The sequence below is a fragment of the Danio rerio genome, chromosome 8 (genome assembly GCF_049306965.1).
Source record: "Danio rerio strain Tuebingen ecotype United States chromosome 8, GRCz12tu, whole genome shotgun sequence".
In the NCBI taxonomy this organism is placed as follows: Eukaryota; Metazoa; Chordata; class Actinopteri; order Cypriniformes; family Danionidae; genus Danio; species Danio rerio.
Window position 1 is genome coordinate 25,143,526 of NC_133183.1, and position 18,975 is coordinate 25,162,500.

Below are 18,975 nucleotides of genomic sequence, written 5' to 3' on the forward strand. Positions count from 1 at the left end.
GGGCCCTAAGAATTGTCCTAACTTTCCCCCTAACGGCGCTCCTGCTGGTAGCTGTAGCACAAGGACCACATCTTCAGCTAAAATAATGTTAATTGTCAACTGAATAAAAATGTCACGTACATTTGGAATAACTTGAGGGTGAATTAAATTAACAGCAGATTTTAATTTCTGAGAGAACTTTTCCTTTAACTTATTAAATAAAAATATACAAAATACATAATACAAAACAACAAATAAAGCACAAATGGAATGGCAAGACAGGAAAGAAATACATCCAGATAACTAAAAATGGATGTTTGCAGCTAAACTGTGGTAAAAATTCTCTGTTCCGCATAATCATGCTGCAGAGTGAGGACACGGTTCAAGCTATGGCTACAAGACTTGAAACTTGAAGGCCCTGTATTGTCACCACACCAGTAAAGGCTAGAGAGTCTGCCATTTTACGAGGGATCAAGTCACAATTGTTCAGGATTGTCTTTTGCTTTTTTTTTTTTTACTCTAGTTTTTTTTCATGGATGGCATTTGTGAACATGAGAAAATTCAAGCAGGAGGAAGAGTGAGGCTGGTGTTCGGGAGGCACAACATCGTCAATGTTTCACGCGTACCGCTCGCTTCCAGTGGATGATGCTACCTTTAGTCCACCAATCACTGCTTCTCAAGCTGACAGACAGGAAATGACGTCATCATCGTTCCTTTTAAAGTAGGTCCTTTCTCTCCAACTCGCTATGCATATACAGTATGTGTGCCAATAGAATGTTAAGTCCCTCTGTTTCGATTGGTCCCCGTGAAAATGAAAGTGTCTCAGTTATGAGGTTAGAAAAAAAGAGCAGCATTCGCAACTTAACAGAATGTGTTTGCAATGCAGTGCAGCATGGGAAATGCAGTCCTTGTCCGTTGTTTTGTTTTCTCTCTCTCTCTTTTTTTAACATGTCTCTTTATGGTCCTCCTTTGTGGAAGGTCAATGTGGCCCATGTTTTCATTTCCGACTGTGCATTGATGTGCTGAAGATGGAGGTTTGCCAAGGCGTTTAGGAAAGGGTTTGAAGCGTTCCACTCAGCACAGCTTCATTTGCATAATGTCCAACATTCCCAGCCAATAGAATTTGAGCATTTTTTTTTGCACTCACCAATTGTGGTTACTTTCAGTAGAGTTGTAAGTGTGCATGTGTAAGCTTGAATGAAAAATCCTTATATATGAATGAGGAATATATATATACTGTATATATGTACAAAGGACATCTGGTCATGTGTATGATTGAAAATGATACATTTTCAGACGCTGACACACTATAACGATTATCATCTACATTGCACCTTCTCCCCAAACCTCATTAGCATTGAACAGATAGAAAAGAAACACTTTTTTCTTGGATCTGTTCTATATCTAAAATGGCTAAATCTGGAGCAAAGCTGCTGCATGGAAAGGTCTGTGATAAAACAACTTTAAAAATTTGTTGATGTGCAGGAATCTAATCTGATAGCAATATTCTGTGCCATAGTGTAGGCACTTTAGGCAGATGACGACATCATTTTGCAGTTGTTTTGGGCATGGGTTCTTAGTTTCCATTTTTCTGTCTCGAATACGAAAGGTCTGGACTCTCTGATCGCTCTCAGAGTGTGATTGTGCTCTGTGCAAGACTACTGCAATGGTGTGTTGAGTACAGACGCCTCTTGCATTTTGTGGTTTCTGATCATCTTGTGATAAAACATTTAACAAGTCATCTCAGCCCTCCAAAAGGGATTAAGCCCTGCTGGACTCAAAGGTAAGGACATTTGATGAAGACACTGGCATGGACATCAAGCTGTCATGAGAAATGTGTGATAGGTAGCTTTAAAGAAAGAGCATAGGCAGAGTTTGAGGGGTGTCTGGGGGAAGCGAGTGTTCAGAGCTGGAATGGAGTGTGTGTGTACAGTGCTCAGAATAATTAAGTACACCCCATTTTAAAAATGAATATTTTTATCCATTTTTAAGTGAATATCGGCAATGCATTTTGGTGCATTTAAACAAAACAGATTTAGTAAACGGTTATATTTATTAAATTAATATTTTAGTCAACAAACATATTTAGAAATTGAAAGATAATACAATTAAATTCAGCAAAAAATGTACAACCTACAAAATTTCAACTAAATGTTTTCGATTTTTTACTTCTCTTGATTTTTCTTCTTTTTAAAATGTGTATTTAATATTTTTCTATATAATCTATATACAAGCTTTTGGACCATTATCTTAGGTAGTTTTGTTAGATAAGCTCCAGATTTGGCTTCATAACTGACTAATCTAATGTATATGCACAAATATATTATTGTATAGATTCCTAATAAATATATAATTTAAAAGAGAGATTTGTGAAGGGTGTACTTATATATGCTGAGCACTCTATATATAAAATCAAATTAGTGATCATTTATTACATATATTATACTGTCAAAATAAGTGCACCCGTGTTCTTGTTCTTTGTCTTAATCTTTGTATTTATCATAATGTTTTTTGCTGTGTTAAACATTAAGTCACTGCAGTCTTCCTTGAGAGCATTTATTCTTATTTATATGTATGCCCAAAATTAGCTTGCCAAGTAGTACCTGACAAGTCTTAAATGCATGTCCATTTTGGCAGGTAACGTTATTTGGAATAGCAGAACAATTTATGTTTTTATTTAAACATTTATTTAACTAGTTGGACTGCAAGATCTCAGAACTTTTGGAAAGAACTATATCCCTCCAAAATTATTCAACTATTTTGCCTATTAATCCAGCAAAATTGTACTTATTATTTTTATTTATTTACTCATTTTTTTGAGGTAGTATTTCATATAAAAAAATGAAATTTGTGTATTTAACAGTATTTCTATGTGAAAAATGTAATAAATTTTAATTAAATTGAATTACAATTGTATATAATTGAAATGTGCACATTTGCAATTGGAAACTATTTTATGTTAGTGCCTAATTCATATATATATATGCGCAGCTCTCACTAATGATTGTAATGTTAAGGTAAATGAGCTTTTTTGTACACAAAAACAGATGAATTAGCCACTATTTCACCAAAAATAGTTTTTTTTTCTGTGTCTGGCTGAAAATAGTAATTGCTGGCCAGTAAATAAAATTGTTAAATCATTATGGCTGTCCGTAAGTATGCTTTAAATATACCTCTGAACAACCTCGTCTGCCATTTTGCTTCTCAAGTGAGCTGAAACTCTGCCTATGGGCTTTAAGTGTATATTTATGTAAGTGCACATAGCTACATGTATCTTTCCAGTCCTAGTATGCCGTTACGTCTGTGTGTGTGTTGATGAGAGAGAGACGGACAGCACCAGCCTGTGTGCAGTGCTTAGTTCTGCTGCAGTATGAGGTTCTCCAGCTCATCGGCGGAGCGGAGCAGGAAGGCAGCAGACTCGCGATATCCAGCAATCAGTTGCCGGACAGCTGTGACCTCAGGTGGGCTGAGCTGAGCAGACGCTCCTCCACCACCTCCACCTTGACCATGACTATTTGAACTGGAGGAGGAAGTGCTGTTGGATGCCAAAGATTTCATACTGAGATCAGTAGGACCTGAATGAGAAAGAAAGAGACATTAGTTTAAATTAATATCTAGTAAATCTATATTAAAAGAGAAGAATCTGGCTGCTGTATACTGGTTTTAGGGTGAAAAATGAAGATTCTGATCATTCTGATAAAATACTATTATGAGATATAACTGATAAATGTAATAATTCAATATTTTAATTAATACATTTAAATTAATTTAATTAATTTATTATAATGAATAAATAAATAAATAAATAAAAATAATGTTACCCTGAGCTAGAAGTTGCAGAGACTTTTATTTCAGTTTTTGATGTACTTCTAACGGAAACGGAATATTGAGTAGGGACGGGGCTTTCTTTTTGTGGATCAATCTCTCATCGCAATTAATGGGAAGAAGGGCTTGGTTAAGAATAATGAAGTCGTCAAACTGATGTCAATGTTAAGCACTGCCATTTTTTGCAAAGGAGTCACATGCATTCAATTCAATTTGCCTGTAAATATATATATTTTAACTCAATCTGCCAGCACCTGATAACTTACAAGGACCACACTTTCAGATAAAAATCTTCTTTACTTTTCTACTGAAGAAAAATCATCTACATCTTTGATGAGTGAGCGTGAGTAAATTAAAAGCAAATATGAAAATATTATTACTGTAAACATTCTTATATTTATGGAGATAGATACAACTACATTCTTCCTCGGTAATCTATTAGATTTGTTTTTCTTTTCTTTTTTCCCCAAAAAATTCAGTATAGCAGCTGACTTTTATGCCCTGATGGTGATTAATTTACCAGATGACTTTATTTATGTATGGGTGAAATGTCCATTTAAACTCACCATAAAATAACCCCAAGAGTCAAGACAAACAATCACTCAAATGCCATCACCGCAAAGCAAACCATAGTAATCCAATCAGTTCCCAGTAAATATAAACCAAGTAGTGCCCTTCATTTTATCTTCTAAAACAAACTGTTTTTACTTAAACATACAGTTGAAGTCAGAATTATTAGCCCTCCTGTGTTTTTTCTTTCTTTTAAAAATATTTTCCAAATAATGTTTAACAGAGCAAGGAATTAGGCCCTGTTTACACTAATACGTTTTAAAATGCATACGTTTTGCTACGGTTACCCATTTCGTCCACACTACCCCAGAGTTTTTGAGCCCTGAAAACGGACCTTTTAGAAAATCCTGAAGAGGCTGTTTTTATTTTAAAACACTGCTGCTCCATGTCAGTGTGGATGGGGAAAATAGATAAATCTGAAAACGGAGAAGTGGCTGCAGACATTCGAGTATCTGACTGAGGCCTTTTCTCAATATTAAGTAGGCTACACAAAGTTCAGTCTTGCATCCTCTCCTTGTCAGTTCAGACTTCGCAGGTTCGATATGGAAAACAAATTTTTCAAAGGGAACAGGCAACTTTATAACCTCATTCACATCCCCCTGGCTATAAAATGAACTGAGGATACATATTTAAATGAGCATCATCTTCACTGTATGCTTATTTATAACAAAACGGAGCCTATAACATAGTTGTCTTCTTTCTTTTCAATAATCAATAATGGCGATTATAAAAGTATAACGTACAATAAGTTTATACATCATAGAAAATAAATGCAAGCAATCAGTCAATATGCAGAATCCGTTTTATGATTATGATTACATAAATTAATATATTATCTTATCGTTACCTAAGAACAAGTAGTAGATTCAAAAGACCATAGTCAGTGAATATGTCATTAGATATAGACAAGATGAATTAAATATCATGTTTAACAAATATAGTGAGATTAGATCTAGCAGTAGACCCTTGAAGAACCGACCGATGTGCACAGCTCTCACCTGGGGTTCTGTGCTCAAAGCACCTGGAACACCTTTTCATTCTAAACGCCTTTTTAAAAACTAAAATGAATGAGTGTAAATGGAATTTTTTTTATTTCAGCTAGAATATTTTAGGCAATATTTCAGCAATATTTTTAGAAGACATCATCTTTATACAATGATTTGCCTAATTACCCTAATTAATGAATCTAATTAAGCCTTTAAATTGCACTTTAAGCTGAATACTAGTGTCTTGAAAAATAGCTAGTAAAATATTATGTACTATCATCATCGCCTAAGAAAACAAATCAGTTATAGGAAATTAATTATTAAAACTATTATTTATAAAAATGTGTTGAAAAATCTTTTAATTAAACAGAAATATACAGGCGGGCTAATAAATCAGGAGGGCTAAAAATTCTGACTTCAACTGTATATCACAAAAGGAAAGAAAATATTTCAAATGACATTTCATGCTGAATTAAAAACAAACAAACTTCAATCTCTGCATTTCACTCACCATTGGTTTGTGATGTGCCGTTGTTTTGGAGGTTGTTGCCAAGGGTCCCGTATCCACGAAAACTGTAGTTAAGTCCACCATTGGTATAGAGTTGGTCCTGGGAGTAGGCCGAAGCAGCCAGTGTAAAGCCTGAGTGAGCCAGAGCAGCCGGGTCTCTGGAGTTCGGCTTGTCTGCTGTAGTCGACTCATCCTGAACAGAAATAAGGCAAAGCGTTACTTTCTGTAATGAATTTAATCCGACTGACGATCTAGAGAACAGCGCACACATTGACTCACATGGGCCTGATAGATGTCAAGGCGCATCCTCTTAGCAGCGTTACGCGTTTCACTCTCACAAGCTGCTGCGAGGATGTTCTCAGCCATGGCGGAGGTGAGGTGAGGAGGTGTGGGCCGCGACTGACAGCATCAGAGAGAGCAGGAAAAGATCAGTTCATGCATTCTTGACTATGCAGTCATTTAGTGAGTTTTTAACCTTTAATTAATCTGTTATGATAAATATTGTATAATTTTAAGCTATGCTCTGGAAATGAATGCATTGAAATTGATGTTTTCTGAAAGCATTAAATAAATATATCTTTAAAAAGAAAATTCAAATGAAACGTGGGATAGTCATGACTTGATATTTAAAGATCAATGATGCAACTGCTCAATTACATTTGATCATCTCAAGTGTAATATACATCAGATTTCTAAAGTCTTTGATAGGTCGAAAGAAATCTCTTGTATTTTTCCTAAATTAATCAAAAATAAGTTACATTAGGTTTTACACTAAATTGTTTAGCAAATCTATTAAACCTTTTATTCATTTATTTATTTTTTGGACCATGTTGCACTGAAACAATTTTTGGAATACCCAAAAATACATTGTATTGGTCCCAATTATTTACTCTTTTTTTTTTTTTTTTTTTTAATCATCGGGATATAAAGCAAGATCATGTTCCATAAAATATTAAATACATATCCTATGATAAATATTTGAAAACAGAATTGCTAAGAATTTTATTTCTAAACTTTTAAAGGCCATTATCTCCATATTAAAATTTTTGAACCCTCAGATTCCAGATCTTCAAGTAGTTGCATCTCAACCAAATATTGTAATATATTAGCATTGTTAGCATTGACTGGTTTTGTTGTTTAGGGCCACAACTGAGGTTTTATTCCTCTATAATTGTTTGATTATGAAATCCTGTGTAATTGTTATTATAATAAGTTTGATTAATCCTTGAAAATTTTAGAACTTTACTTCAATTCATTAATTTTCTTTTCGGCTTATCCCTTTATTAATCAGGGGTCGCCACAGCGCAATGAACCGTCAACTTATCTAGCAAATGTTTTCTACAGCGGATGCCCTTCCATCTGCAACCCATCACTGGGAAACAGCCATACACTCTCATTTATTATATTTATATATTTATAATATTTATTATATATATCTACTAAGTCTTCGAGTTTGGCAAGTTGTTCTGAAGAGATTTTGGATTTTAGTTTCAGAAATCGTAAAAACATTTACAATTTTTTTTGTGATATGATTAAGTCTACGGCCCTGCTTTTGATTTACTTATCCAAATTTTCCAAATTCCATGACATCCCATGATAGTATGTCAATTGTATTTGACTGTTACAGGGCACAATTTTGACTCCACCAGCAGTTTCCAGAAATGCCAGTTTGACAGCATTTAATTCCAGTTAAATGAACTCATATGACAGCTCTACACGTTTTGGATCTCCCTTCCATTAGGCACACCCAGTTCAGGTCTTGCATTAGGCCTTCTGAACTGTGCAGTGGTACTCAAAGAACAGGGTTTTAAAAAGACTGTACACAACCCTATTAACCACTAGAGGCCAGTAGTGTGCTATTGAATAGTGTGAAGCACAAACATGTTCAAGCTGTTACTTTACACTAAACATTGTGTTGTTTTGTCACACAGCATTGGTATTTTTGGCAGATGGTAATGTTTGTTTGTCAAAATATCGATTCCTTACCTCGAAGCCACCCTTCTTCATGCGGCGACAGGATTTGAGGTAGGTTCGGATACGTTTGCGAGAACGTTCTTGGAACTCTGGGAACTGGCGGCTGCAGGACTCTATGATGGCCTGGATTTTCTCTTTAGGCTGCTTTGAAATTGGAACCATCCGGTCCAAGTTCTCATCCACAAACAACCGCACAAACATCTGAAAAAATAAAGAAACACTTTAAGCTGACTAACGCACAAACTACTCGGAAAAAGGAAATAAATTGGAAACAAGATGGAAACTTGAATAGAGGGAGGAATGTAGCTGCAAAAATAACATCTGGTTTAGCATTTAGAGCAAAATAATAATTCAGGTTCAAAAGGCCATTGAAATACTTCTGTTTATATTCACAGTTTTTCCTCTTATTACCAGCATGATGGCTTGAGAGAAAAATTTGAGACATAGAAATTGAAAAATTAATGTCATCTTTTGCTTTAGTAACAGTAGCACTCAGTCAGCATAAACTCCACAGTTGTATATATAACTTTATCATATTCATTGTTATTTCTTTATATAATGATTATATTATATATGAAATATTAATATTCAGATTTAACTTTGAGTAAGTAATGTAAATACTTTAAAGGTGTCTTCATAGATTAGTCAAGTCTCCCTAAAATTCAATGTAAAAAATGCAAAGCCAGAATAAATTATTCCTGCACTGAAGTCAGAATTATTAGTCCCCCTTTGAATTTATTTATTTTTTATATATGTATTTCCCAAATGATGTTTAACAGAGCAAGGAAATTTTCACAGTATGTCTGATAATATTTTTTCTTCTGGAGAAAGTGCTATTTGTTTTTATTTTATTAAAAAACAGCTATATTTTTTCATTAGTCTACAGAACAAACCATCGTTAAACAATAACTTGCCTCATTAACCTATCCTGCCTAGTTAACCTAATTAACCTAGTTAAGCTTTTAAATGTCACTTTAAGCTGTGTAGAAGTGTCTTCAAACATATCTAGTCAAATATTATTTACTGTCATCATGGCAAACATAAAACATATCAGTTATTAGAAATGAGTTATTCAAAATATTATGTTTAGAAATGTGTTGAAAAAAATCTGCTCACTGTTAAACATAAATTGGTGAAAAAATAAATGGTGGCTAATAATTCAGGGGGGCTAATAATTCTGACTTCAACTATATATGCATTAATCCCAAATTTGTATTTATTTATGCTTATGTCTTTCAAGGACCGTTCCATTAAGAAGAACAGAAATCTTTTCCTCCAGGGCTAAGATGACCGTACAGAAACCCGTTTACATATAGCCAAATTTTAGAAAAATATGACAAACAAAACGTAAAACAAAAATGATATATCTAAAACAGTGGGATCACATATCAAGCTTAATTAAAACACCAACATGGCTCATTCAATTGACACTGCAATAAATGCTTAAAATTAGTCAAAGAAGGAATTGCTTTTAGTTGCGTATTAATCAAAACGTTATTCCACAGCCAGGGATTATAAGAAGAAAAAGCTCCTATCCATTGTTCAGAATGAACTCCCGGCTTTTCTAATTCAATTCCAGATGAAGAAATTTGAGCATTAAACAGTCTGTGTAAAGACACCTAAACGCCATTTTAGAAGTGCCTCTTTGTCAACTTTGCATTGTAAAATTCTCCCAATTTAAATTAAATAGTATCCAATACCAACATTAAAATTTTCCAAAACCAAATCTGCACTGCAAGGGGGCTCAGAAGCACCACTAAAATGGCAATTAGGTATCATTCTAAAACTTTTATCGTTCCAGGATTAAACAGATGTTTAAAAACACTCAAATATGGTGCCTCCAAAGATAAGCAGTGTAGGCTACAAGTTTTTTAACAGCCAGAAAAGGGTTATATAAAATATCAAATCTAATGCAAGCCATATAAAATGGAAGTCAGTCTCACGTTAAAAGCTTTAAGTCGTTCAGGGTCCAGACCCTCGGCATCATTTATCTTGTCGCTGTCGTCGTGGTCATCGTGATCGTCGTCATCGTCATCTATAACCTGAGAGCGACCCGGGGTCATGTCCTCCCCGCACGTGCTCAGTTCCGTCTTCACAGAGTCATAGCTTCCTGAGCTGTACTGGGGGGACTGGAGAACACATGCGGCATGTTAGGCAAAACCAAATCTGATGCCATGCAAAAGGAGTTAAGTGTTCAGATGCAAAAGTGCCGTATTTAGTTTAAGTTGTTACATTTTTATGGCGATGTAAAAGGTTTTTTCATAGCCTTTAAAGTGAAAAAACTGAATATAATAACCAGAGCAGCCATAGCCAGAATGTTTCAGAAGGCACTTAGAGGCCTTTGCATCTGAGCTCTTCAATTATTAGTTGACATATTAACATGTTCATAATCTCATACCTTGTTTCCATACTCGGTTTTGACTGGGAATTTTCGGCTCGGGTCAGATGCGTAGGATCCGAGCGTCACGCCGGGCAACAGTCTGTCGCTCAGGTTGACGGGCTGCTGTCCCTCCTGTGAGGAAGAAGAGGATGAAGTGCTGAAGTCCAGCGGCGCTGCTGCACCATTACCGTTCACCTCTCCGTAAGGGACCACCCCCTCCGATGCAGGAACTCCTCCGGTCGCCATGGCAGCACCACCAGGCGGAGTCAACGCAGGCAGACCATTCGCAGTGCTGCCATTCTCCGAAGAGGAATCATCTGAGAGAGAGAGGGAGAGACACAAGGAAAGGTTTGACTGTGTTCATAAAGTTGCACGTGTGGATGTTTGAGTGTGTCTAAAGGGGGAAGGAGAGTGTGTTGTGGGAAGGTGTTTGTGCGTGTGAACAGGAGAACAACATTGGGGTCAACTGTCAGAACCAATGGAAGGAGGCGAGGTGAAGAGGGAGACAGCTGGGATGAGGAGAATGGGATGGGTGTGGGGTTTCTAAGTGAACGGGAGGAAGTATTCGGGAAAAGGGAGATATCAGAGGGGGAAGGGGCAAAAGATGAACAAGAAACAAAACACATTCTTGTCCCCTCATTTAGAGAAAGGAACGGAAAAACAAAATGCTTCCAGAGAATATTTCTAGCAAACAAACAAAAAAACACGGTGAGGTGACCAGATGTCATTCAGCAAGTATTTTCACAAGTTTACGTTAAAAAAAATGATTCCCACTTTGTTTTAGGTGGCCTTAACTATTATGTAAATGTATCAAAAACTAAATAGGATGTGCTTTATGTGTTTCTAATGTATTGCAGAGCACTACTGGCACCCTTTGAGGTGGAATACTGGTAAGGTTATGGACAGGGAACAGTATGGATGGGTTTAAAAATGGGTTTAGGTGTAAGAGATGGTCAACAGTGTATTTACATGCAGGTGTTAAAACTAGGGATGTTTCGATCAGAATTTTTGCTGACTGTCGCAAGAACTGATTCTTTGTCAAGGTGATCAGCCGGTAACAAGTACTGATTCTAATGCTTCAAGCATTATAATTCATTTACCACATTTTCCCCTCTAAATATGATACTTAATAACGAGAGATCTTGCCCTACCTAAAAGAGTAAATGAAGGATTCTGCAAATAATACCCTTAAACACATGTGTTTTAACCATTTAGTGTGGGCATGTCATGGCCAGAAGCAGCTTTACAGAAAACAATATAATTCAATTCAATTTATCTTTATTTCTATAGAGCTTTTACAATGTAGATTGTGTCAAGTCAGCTTAACATAGAAGATTATAGTAAACTGAAACTGTGTTAGTCCAGTTTTTCAGAGTTTAGGTTTAGTTTAGTTCAGTTCAGTGTGAACTAAACTGAATATATAATACACAGATATACAAATTGGTAAGAAAAATGACAAACAATGCAATTTGGAAACCTTGCAAATGATAAAAGAAGAATTCAACATGTTTTAATCAAGATGAAGTTTGGAGCACATACAGTATTTGATGCATAAGAAGTTAAAATGCACACCTATAAATCCATTACTTTTTTAGTAAAAAGAAATATGCCTATAAAGTACTGTTTATTGCAGCAAGTATATTACAAGTTATATTATTAACTATTCATGAAAAAAAATAGTCATAAAATTATTGCACCAATAGACTATATAAACAGGCCGCACCGCATCTGTATATATTTTAGCTGTTGTGATGCAAGCTCATTGATCGCTCACGCCCCCACTCATCATTTACCTCCTCATGAATTGTGGCTGCTGTAGGCTATGTATAATATACGGGAGAGCATGTGCGTCTTCCTCTGCTTGTAAACTCATAAACAAACCCCTGCGATCGGTTCATGAGATCGTCCAGATTGGCGAGTACCAATCGAGTCATTACACGTGATTATCGGCCGATATTGGTTTTCGACTGATCGATCAGAGCATCCCTAGTCAAAACATGTACCTACACAATAAGTACATTGTGACAAATGATTAATCTTAGTGGAAGTACTTGTAGGTAAGGCTACCTAAAATAAATTGGGAGCAAGATATGCAACACAGACTTTATTGTAGATGCGTACCCCTGTCTACATTTATGGTGAGCGCAAATTAAGTAGCCAGAGGTATGTCTGGCTGCATTTTGTCTTTAAAACAATCAATCTGGGGTGGTATGATGCCGCCAGCGGCTCCTGATCATTTTAGGGATACCAGCTGACAGCTTTCCTCCATACAGATGACTTTTCTGGTGTTGTGTGTATGTCAGCAAACTTGGGACTAGTTGACCGCGATGACCGGGTTTGAGTTCAGCGAAGAACAATTTCGGAAACCAGGTAAAACAAAAGTTAATAAATAAATAAATAACCAACAGGCTGAAAACACGCGGTCACGATGGCTTTTTTTTTTCTAGATCGACAGCAAGCTGGCCTGGTCGGCTGAAGTGTATATTGCGCCCTCTGGTGGATTTATGCGAGAAGAGGAGGAATTTGTGATCATCAAAAAGCATACACAGCAGCCTCTGGTGGATTTGCAATAACAAAAATCTGCGATCAGACGTACCTCCGGTTATGTTTTTAGCTGTCCCCTGAAATGTATACAGGGGTATATATCCACAATAAGCCTGGATTGAAAATATGCATTGTGTGGGCAATGAGATCTTAACAAACAATATATAGTGTGTTAAAACAGCAAAAGAACCGATGCACTCTGATGGTGGGGTGCGTTTTTAATCATCATCCTCTTGCCCTGTGTGTCTCTTAACAGAAAACAAGTCTGCCTTGAGTCAAAGGAGGGATCCATTAGTGCATGGTTACATTTATACAGAGCACAGGATGGGAAAAGCCTCATTACTTCATAAAACACAAGGAGTGGATCACAAGCGCATCCCATAACAACCACACCAGACAGCGCAGATATCGAAAATTACAAAGCAGATTTGAGTAAACAAGAGCAGCGCCGGTAGCTACGCAGAAACTGTTTCTGTGGGAGAACACACACTTGATAACGGCGGGAAATGAAAGACATATCAAATTAATAAACCAGTCCCAGACAGTCACAATTTGTTTGCTCCACCTAAACAGCATTTTCAAGGGTTGAAAGCTCACTGAATAGGGATAATACCCTCACCAGTCAATTTAGTAAGTACACTTTGCTAGTACCGGGTTGCTTCTGAACTGCCTTGATTCTTCTTGATAGATGTTGAAAATTTTTTGCAGCAGACTTGTCGGCTGCACTTATATGATGCAAATCCCTAGCTCCAACATCCCCAGGTTGCTCTACTGAATTGAGATCTGGTGTCTTTAAAGGTCATTTGAGGCTAGTGAACTCATTGTCATGAAAGCAGTTTGAGATGACTTGAGAATTGTGACTCGTCACTTTTCTGGCAGTACAAAGGATTAGTAATAATACTCTGTTGGTAAGCTGTTACAAGCTCAGTTGGTACTAAGGGGCATAAAGTGTGCCAAGAAAATGTACACACAGATATCACCTATATACTATACAAAATGTAGGTTGACCATGTTTATATATAACAATTTAAATTGTTAAAAGGTATTAGTTAGTAGTTATTTAAAGTTATTAGTACCTAATAGATTGTTTTCAATCATGTGGTTCTGGTGATGCGCGGAATTCAGATGGAGAGCAGGAGATAAAAAAAAACTGAATGGGGAACATAGAGGAAAGTCTGTATTTTTGCAATTTATACTATATTTTAAAGGAGATATAAATAGAAAACAACCACATACAGTATGTTGGGAATAATCCTTATGTCATGAAGAAGACCAAGTTTTCTATGAAGCTACAATATATTTGCCATCGAGACAATAGATAGCCCTTATAGTAAGTACTATATTGTTTTGGAACATACTGTGGTAATAAATTATCCATTAGGCATTTTAGTAATTAAACACCATCACAAAGCACCACAGTTTACACTAACGTTACAGTATTTATTAGAGTTTATTAGTGTACCAGTATTCTGTAGCATTTATTAACAAAGAGCTGTACTATAGAATATACACTTTACTATCCACTTGTTAAGTGGTGAAGTGTTTGGGACGTATGTATACTGTTTCCGGGTCCAAGCCGCCATTCATTTGAGTGGAGAAATCATTCGTTTATGATCACGTTTTATTCCCATCACACATTAAAGTTAATTTTATATAAAATCGTAGTGTATACACAACAATCTCTGGGCTTGCTGCATAACAAATACCAAAAATTTAACAATTTATAAAAAATGTATCACTTTTTCGCCATCGGATATTTGGCATGGACATATATACTGCGATCGTGATTTTCGAAAGCATTAAATCGTTTTGTAAACGTTTATTATTACCATTTCATGAGTCTCCCCATTCAGTTGAATGGAGCGCTTGGACCCGGAAGCCGATTCACGTGACGTCACATTTAACAAGCAGATAGTGTGTGTTACGAGAACCAGCGATCGCTCTCCGGAGATCGCTGGTTTCCACTATACTTGGACTACACTTCCGCCTTCTCCTGGACTACATTTGCATACATGCACTTCGCCCAGACACCCATGCTCACCTATCTCGCTTGATTACACTCACCACCTGAACCTTGTCATAGACTGATAGCATTCCATACATAAGCCACTCATGATCCAGTCCAGTTTGCCGAGTCTTGTTTGCTACATAGTGACATTACAACGCCTTTCCCGTCTTGTTTTCTCCTTGTTAGACCTTAGCCTTGTATTTCCTGTTCTCCTGTTTAGCCGCCTGCCTTTTGACCTGTTGCCTGTTAATAAGACTACGATTTTGGATTTGCCTGCACATACCTGTTAGTACCTGATTTGTCCACTGCTTGCCTGTCGCTGAATAAACCTGCTTATTGGATCTTACCTCCTGTTGTATCTGTCACTCTACCCCGTCGTTACAGAGTGGTTCAAAAATATATTATAAATTACTATAGTTTTTTTTTTTTCATGCGGAAAACTTTCTATCTTCCAGACATATACATGAAAAAACAAACAAACAGATGAAAGCAAATAAAAGCGTGGATGCATAGTCCCATTATTATTATTATCATAATTTTTATATATATTTTTTTGGTTGATGGTATACGGTGTTCCACAATAATAACTGTCTAGTTTTGCTCACAAGAGTGCTTAGAAAGAAAATTATATTTATTTAAAGATATTTAAATGTTCCTATGTATATTTAAATATAATATGTATCAAATTCAATAATGTAGTACAATATAAATTCCAAAAATTATATAAATGCTGCTTATTTTTGTGGAATTTTTTTATTTAGGATTATTTGATGAATAATAAAGTTTGAAAGAACAGCTCCCATTCAAACAACAGATTATCTACTATTACTTTTAATCAGTTTGATGTCATGTTTAATGTTTCCCTGTTTGTCCTGTGCTCGTTTACATTGCTTTGCCTTAATTCATGATGGCCATGGTTCCTCTTGTCTTTCCTTCTTGTTTTCAGTTACCCCTCCCTCTTATTTAGACCTTGTTCTCCTGATTGTTTTCACCTGTCTCTTGTGTGCTTTGTTCTATGTATTATGCTGTGTGCTTTCATTTGTTTGCTGAATTATTCCATGTGAGCTTGTCTTGTATCTTAGCCTTGCATCCTTACAGAGAATTTTGTCTTGCCTGTTCTAGTTCTCTTGTCTATTTCTTGTTTGTTTGTCTCTACTACTTTCTTTTGTTTGTGATGAATCAGCCAACCTGTTTTTTTTTGTGATGAATCAACCAACCTGTTTATTTATTTTGTGTTGTAATCTTTGTCTTGCTTTTATCCTCTGAACCATTTTTGCTCCATTTATCTGTCAGTCCCAGTCTTGTATTTGTACTTGATTATTAGTCGTCTTTTTGATTGTTTAATTTCCCTCTTTAAGATTCTAGAAGTCTTTATTTCAGTTAGTTTTATCCGATTGCCCAAGTCAGTCTAGTTCTCTTTCTACTAGGATTTCTATTTGATTTCCTATTTTCTTTTAGATTTAGTTAGTTCTATTGTGTTTTTCTGCTGTCTGTTTGCTGTCCTGTCTTGTGTCTTATACTTTTCCAGTCCTATTCCATGTCCTGACTTCCTTGGCCTGCTTCCCCTACGGAGACAAACTACAAACTAATTCTTGGCTGGCTGTTCATTTTGGTGCCATCTTGTCACATGTAGCAGTGGCTTCTGTTTAATTGCCTCTAATGTCTGGACCTGGTCTGACTACTTGTGCCTAATTCCATCAATAAACACTTTTGTATTGTTCATTGCTGTAACTGGGTCCGCTTTCTTGCAACAAACTGTAACATACCACACATCCATACTGGGAAAAAAAGTTGTAATATCTATTTTAAAAAAGAACATTGATCCCAAACAATTAAAAATGAAAGCTAATACACACGCTATAGACAAAACTTTTGGAGTCAATCTAGGGTTATACTTAAGTTAATTCAAATCTCCAAAAATCACAAAGCAAAAATAAATGTAAGAAATAAAAAGGAAATTTGCCAACAAAAAAAGAACTGAAAATAAAATTAAGCAGTGCAAAAAAAAAAAAAAAAAACGTTTTATAGTATTACCTTTCCAATCGATTGCAATGCTTATTTTCATTTGCTTTTTAGTCAACCTACCAATCTACAGGCTGTTAACACCCAGGTCCCCATGACACCGCCTACTTGTCAAGACAGGGCCACAGTGAAGAAATGTGAAGTGCAAAGTGAAAACAGCATCACAAACTCACAGTTGACTAAAGAGCAAATTAAAATGAGCACTGCAATTGACTGGATGGGTTTTATAAAGGCAATGCACTAAAAATGTTTAGCATATATATATAAATATATATATATATATATATATATATATATATATATATATATATATATATATATATATATATATAGTTATTTTTCTTTTGCAAATATTTTTGTTTCTTTTGCACTACTTGATTTAATTTGCAGTTCTTTTTTTGTGTGCAAATTTTATTTTCATTTCTCAAAACTTTCCTTTGCAATTCTTTATTTTTGTTAGCAAAACACATTTTTATTTCTCAAAAATTAATTTTCGCTTTGCAATTTTTAGAGACTTGCATTTTTTTTTTTGCTCAATACTTTATTTTTTTGCTTGCAAAACTTTAGTTTATTTTGCTATATTTTCTCTATAAAAAGACACAAAATGTTACATTTTGATTTTACAGAACCTTTTAGAAACTATTTTCACCTGATTTGACCTTAGAAATACTTTGTAATGCATCTAATGCACTGAGTCTCATTCAGACATTTGACATCATCAGGACATTGATATTTGTAAATTATTAACAATGTCATTTTTAAATATTTTAGTTTTAACATTTCTTAAACTCGCAGTCAAAATCACTCACAATCATCAATAAGTGCAAAATCCAGACATGCCTATGACAGAGAAGAGGGGTAACCTTTATGCGCACAGCTTCGTCCACCATTCCTAAAATACTATCATCCCTCTTTAGTTTAATTCCCAGCAGGGCCTCTCCAGCTGTCCATCAAGGGTAAGGTGCACTGAGCATGTGCGCGGCCCTTTAGTCACTTTCTCCCTCTGTTATGATGGAGTAAGCGGACACGAGTCTGTGTGTGTGTGTGTGTGTGTGTGTGTGTGTGTGGCCAAGCCATTTCCTGCAGCCCCTCAGAGCAAGATTACACAGGATTAGCCCACAAAAGAAGCGACCCAAGCTGCTTCCTCCCTCTCTGCCACCCAATAAGACCCTCCACTGTCCCAGCAGCCATTTTAAAAAGCATCTCCACGTCCCCCTCCCCCTGCCTGCCCCATTCATACTGCACCACAGCCCCCTTGCACTCCAACTGAATTACAGACAAGAGCGAGCGAGTGCTGGAGAAAAGGAGGATGTGTGTTCGGTTCAAAAAAAGGGGGGCAGGGTCAACAACCCTGGAGCCCTGCAGTTGTTTACACTCATCTGCAAATATGGGATCCCTGGCAAATGATTATTGTATATGTTCTGCATGATTGTTAAATATATGTAATCTATATATATATATATATATATATATATATATATATATATATATATATATATATATATATATATATATATATATATGTATGTATGTATGTATGTATGTATGTATATATATATATATATATATAGCTTCTGGTTGGATAACTAAAACACTGTTATTACATAAACATTATTAAATTAGGATATTGATATTCATATATCAATATAAAAAATATGATATTTTATTAGGAATGGAAAAAAAACTTTTTAATTGACTTGATTTTGAAATAGATTTTTTTTTTGCATTTATATTTTATACTGAATTAATATTTATTTATTCACTGTAAATCATAGACTTATACACTGGCAATAACAGTATTTACCTTCCCTATAGCAAATATTGACTATGTTGCAGACACAACCTAAAATAAACAGCAGATAAACATGTCGGCTGTGTCGACGCTAGGGCTGGTTTAAGAATATATTTTTCTTGGTTGTTTTTTAGTTTTTATGGCAGTTTGCAAATTTACATACAGGTGTATGATATTTAGGGTCTTTCACAATGGGTACACAAAACAACCAAACATCAGAGTCTAGAAATTGTAGAAATAAAAGAAATGATAAAATACCAAAAAAATAAATAAATAAATGAATACGGAAGTTACATTAATGATTCAAGCACAATATAAGAACAATCAAAACAATACAAGCATAATTGTTTTTTATTTTGTATATCATCAAAAAGAAAACAGATAAAA

The 18,975-nt window shown here is 35.5% G+C and overlaps 1 protein-coding gene and 1 long non-coding RNA gene across 5 annotated transcripts in view; one reads left to right on the plus strand and one right to left on the minus strand.

The window, feature by feature from the left end:
* Positions 1-476: 476 nt before the first annotated feature.
* The window catches only part of nol4la (nucleolar protein 4-like a), an 87,589-nt gene continuing 69,090 nt past the window's right edge, over positions 477-18,975 (minus strand). For all 3 annotated transcript variants that reach the window (XM_073910355.1, XM_068223143.2, XM_001922510.9), the window contains 6 exons: positions 10,241-10,539; positions 9,786-9,971; positions 7,855-8,043; positions 6,148-6,267; positions 5,872-6,061; positions 477-3,554 (listed from right to left, as the gene is read on the minus strand). In XM_073910355.1, coding sequence (XP_073766456.1) covers positions 3,334-3,554; positions 5,872-6,061; positions 6,148-6,267; positions 7,855-8,043; positions 9,786-9,971; positions 10,241-10,539 — 1,205 coding nt within the window. In that variant the 3' untranslated portion in view covers positions 477-3,333. The remainder of the gene's footprint in view (positions 3,555-5,871; positions 6,062-6,147; positions 6,268-7,854; positions 8,044-9,785; positions 9,972-10,240; positions 10,540-18,975) is intronic.
* On the plus strand, positions 10,505-15,117 carry LOC137496344 (uncharacterized). 2 transcript variants are annotated; one of them, XR_012384309.1, is made up of 3 exons: positions 10,505-10,570; positions 12,496-12,592; positions 12,670-15,117. It is a non-coding gene; the product is annotated as an uncharacterized lncRNA (long non-coding RNA). The 2 variants fall into 2 exon arrangements; XR_011016588.2 differs by having other exon boundaries at positions 12,526-12,592.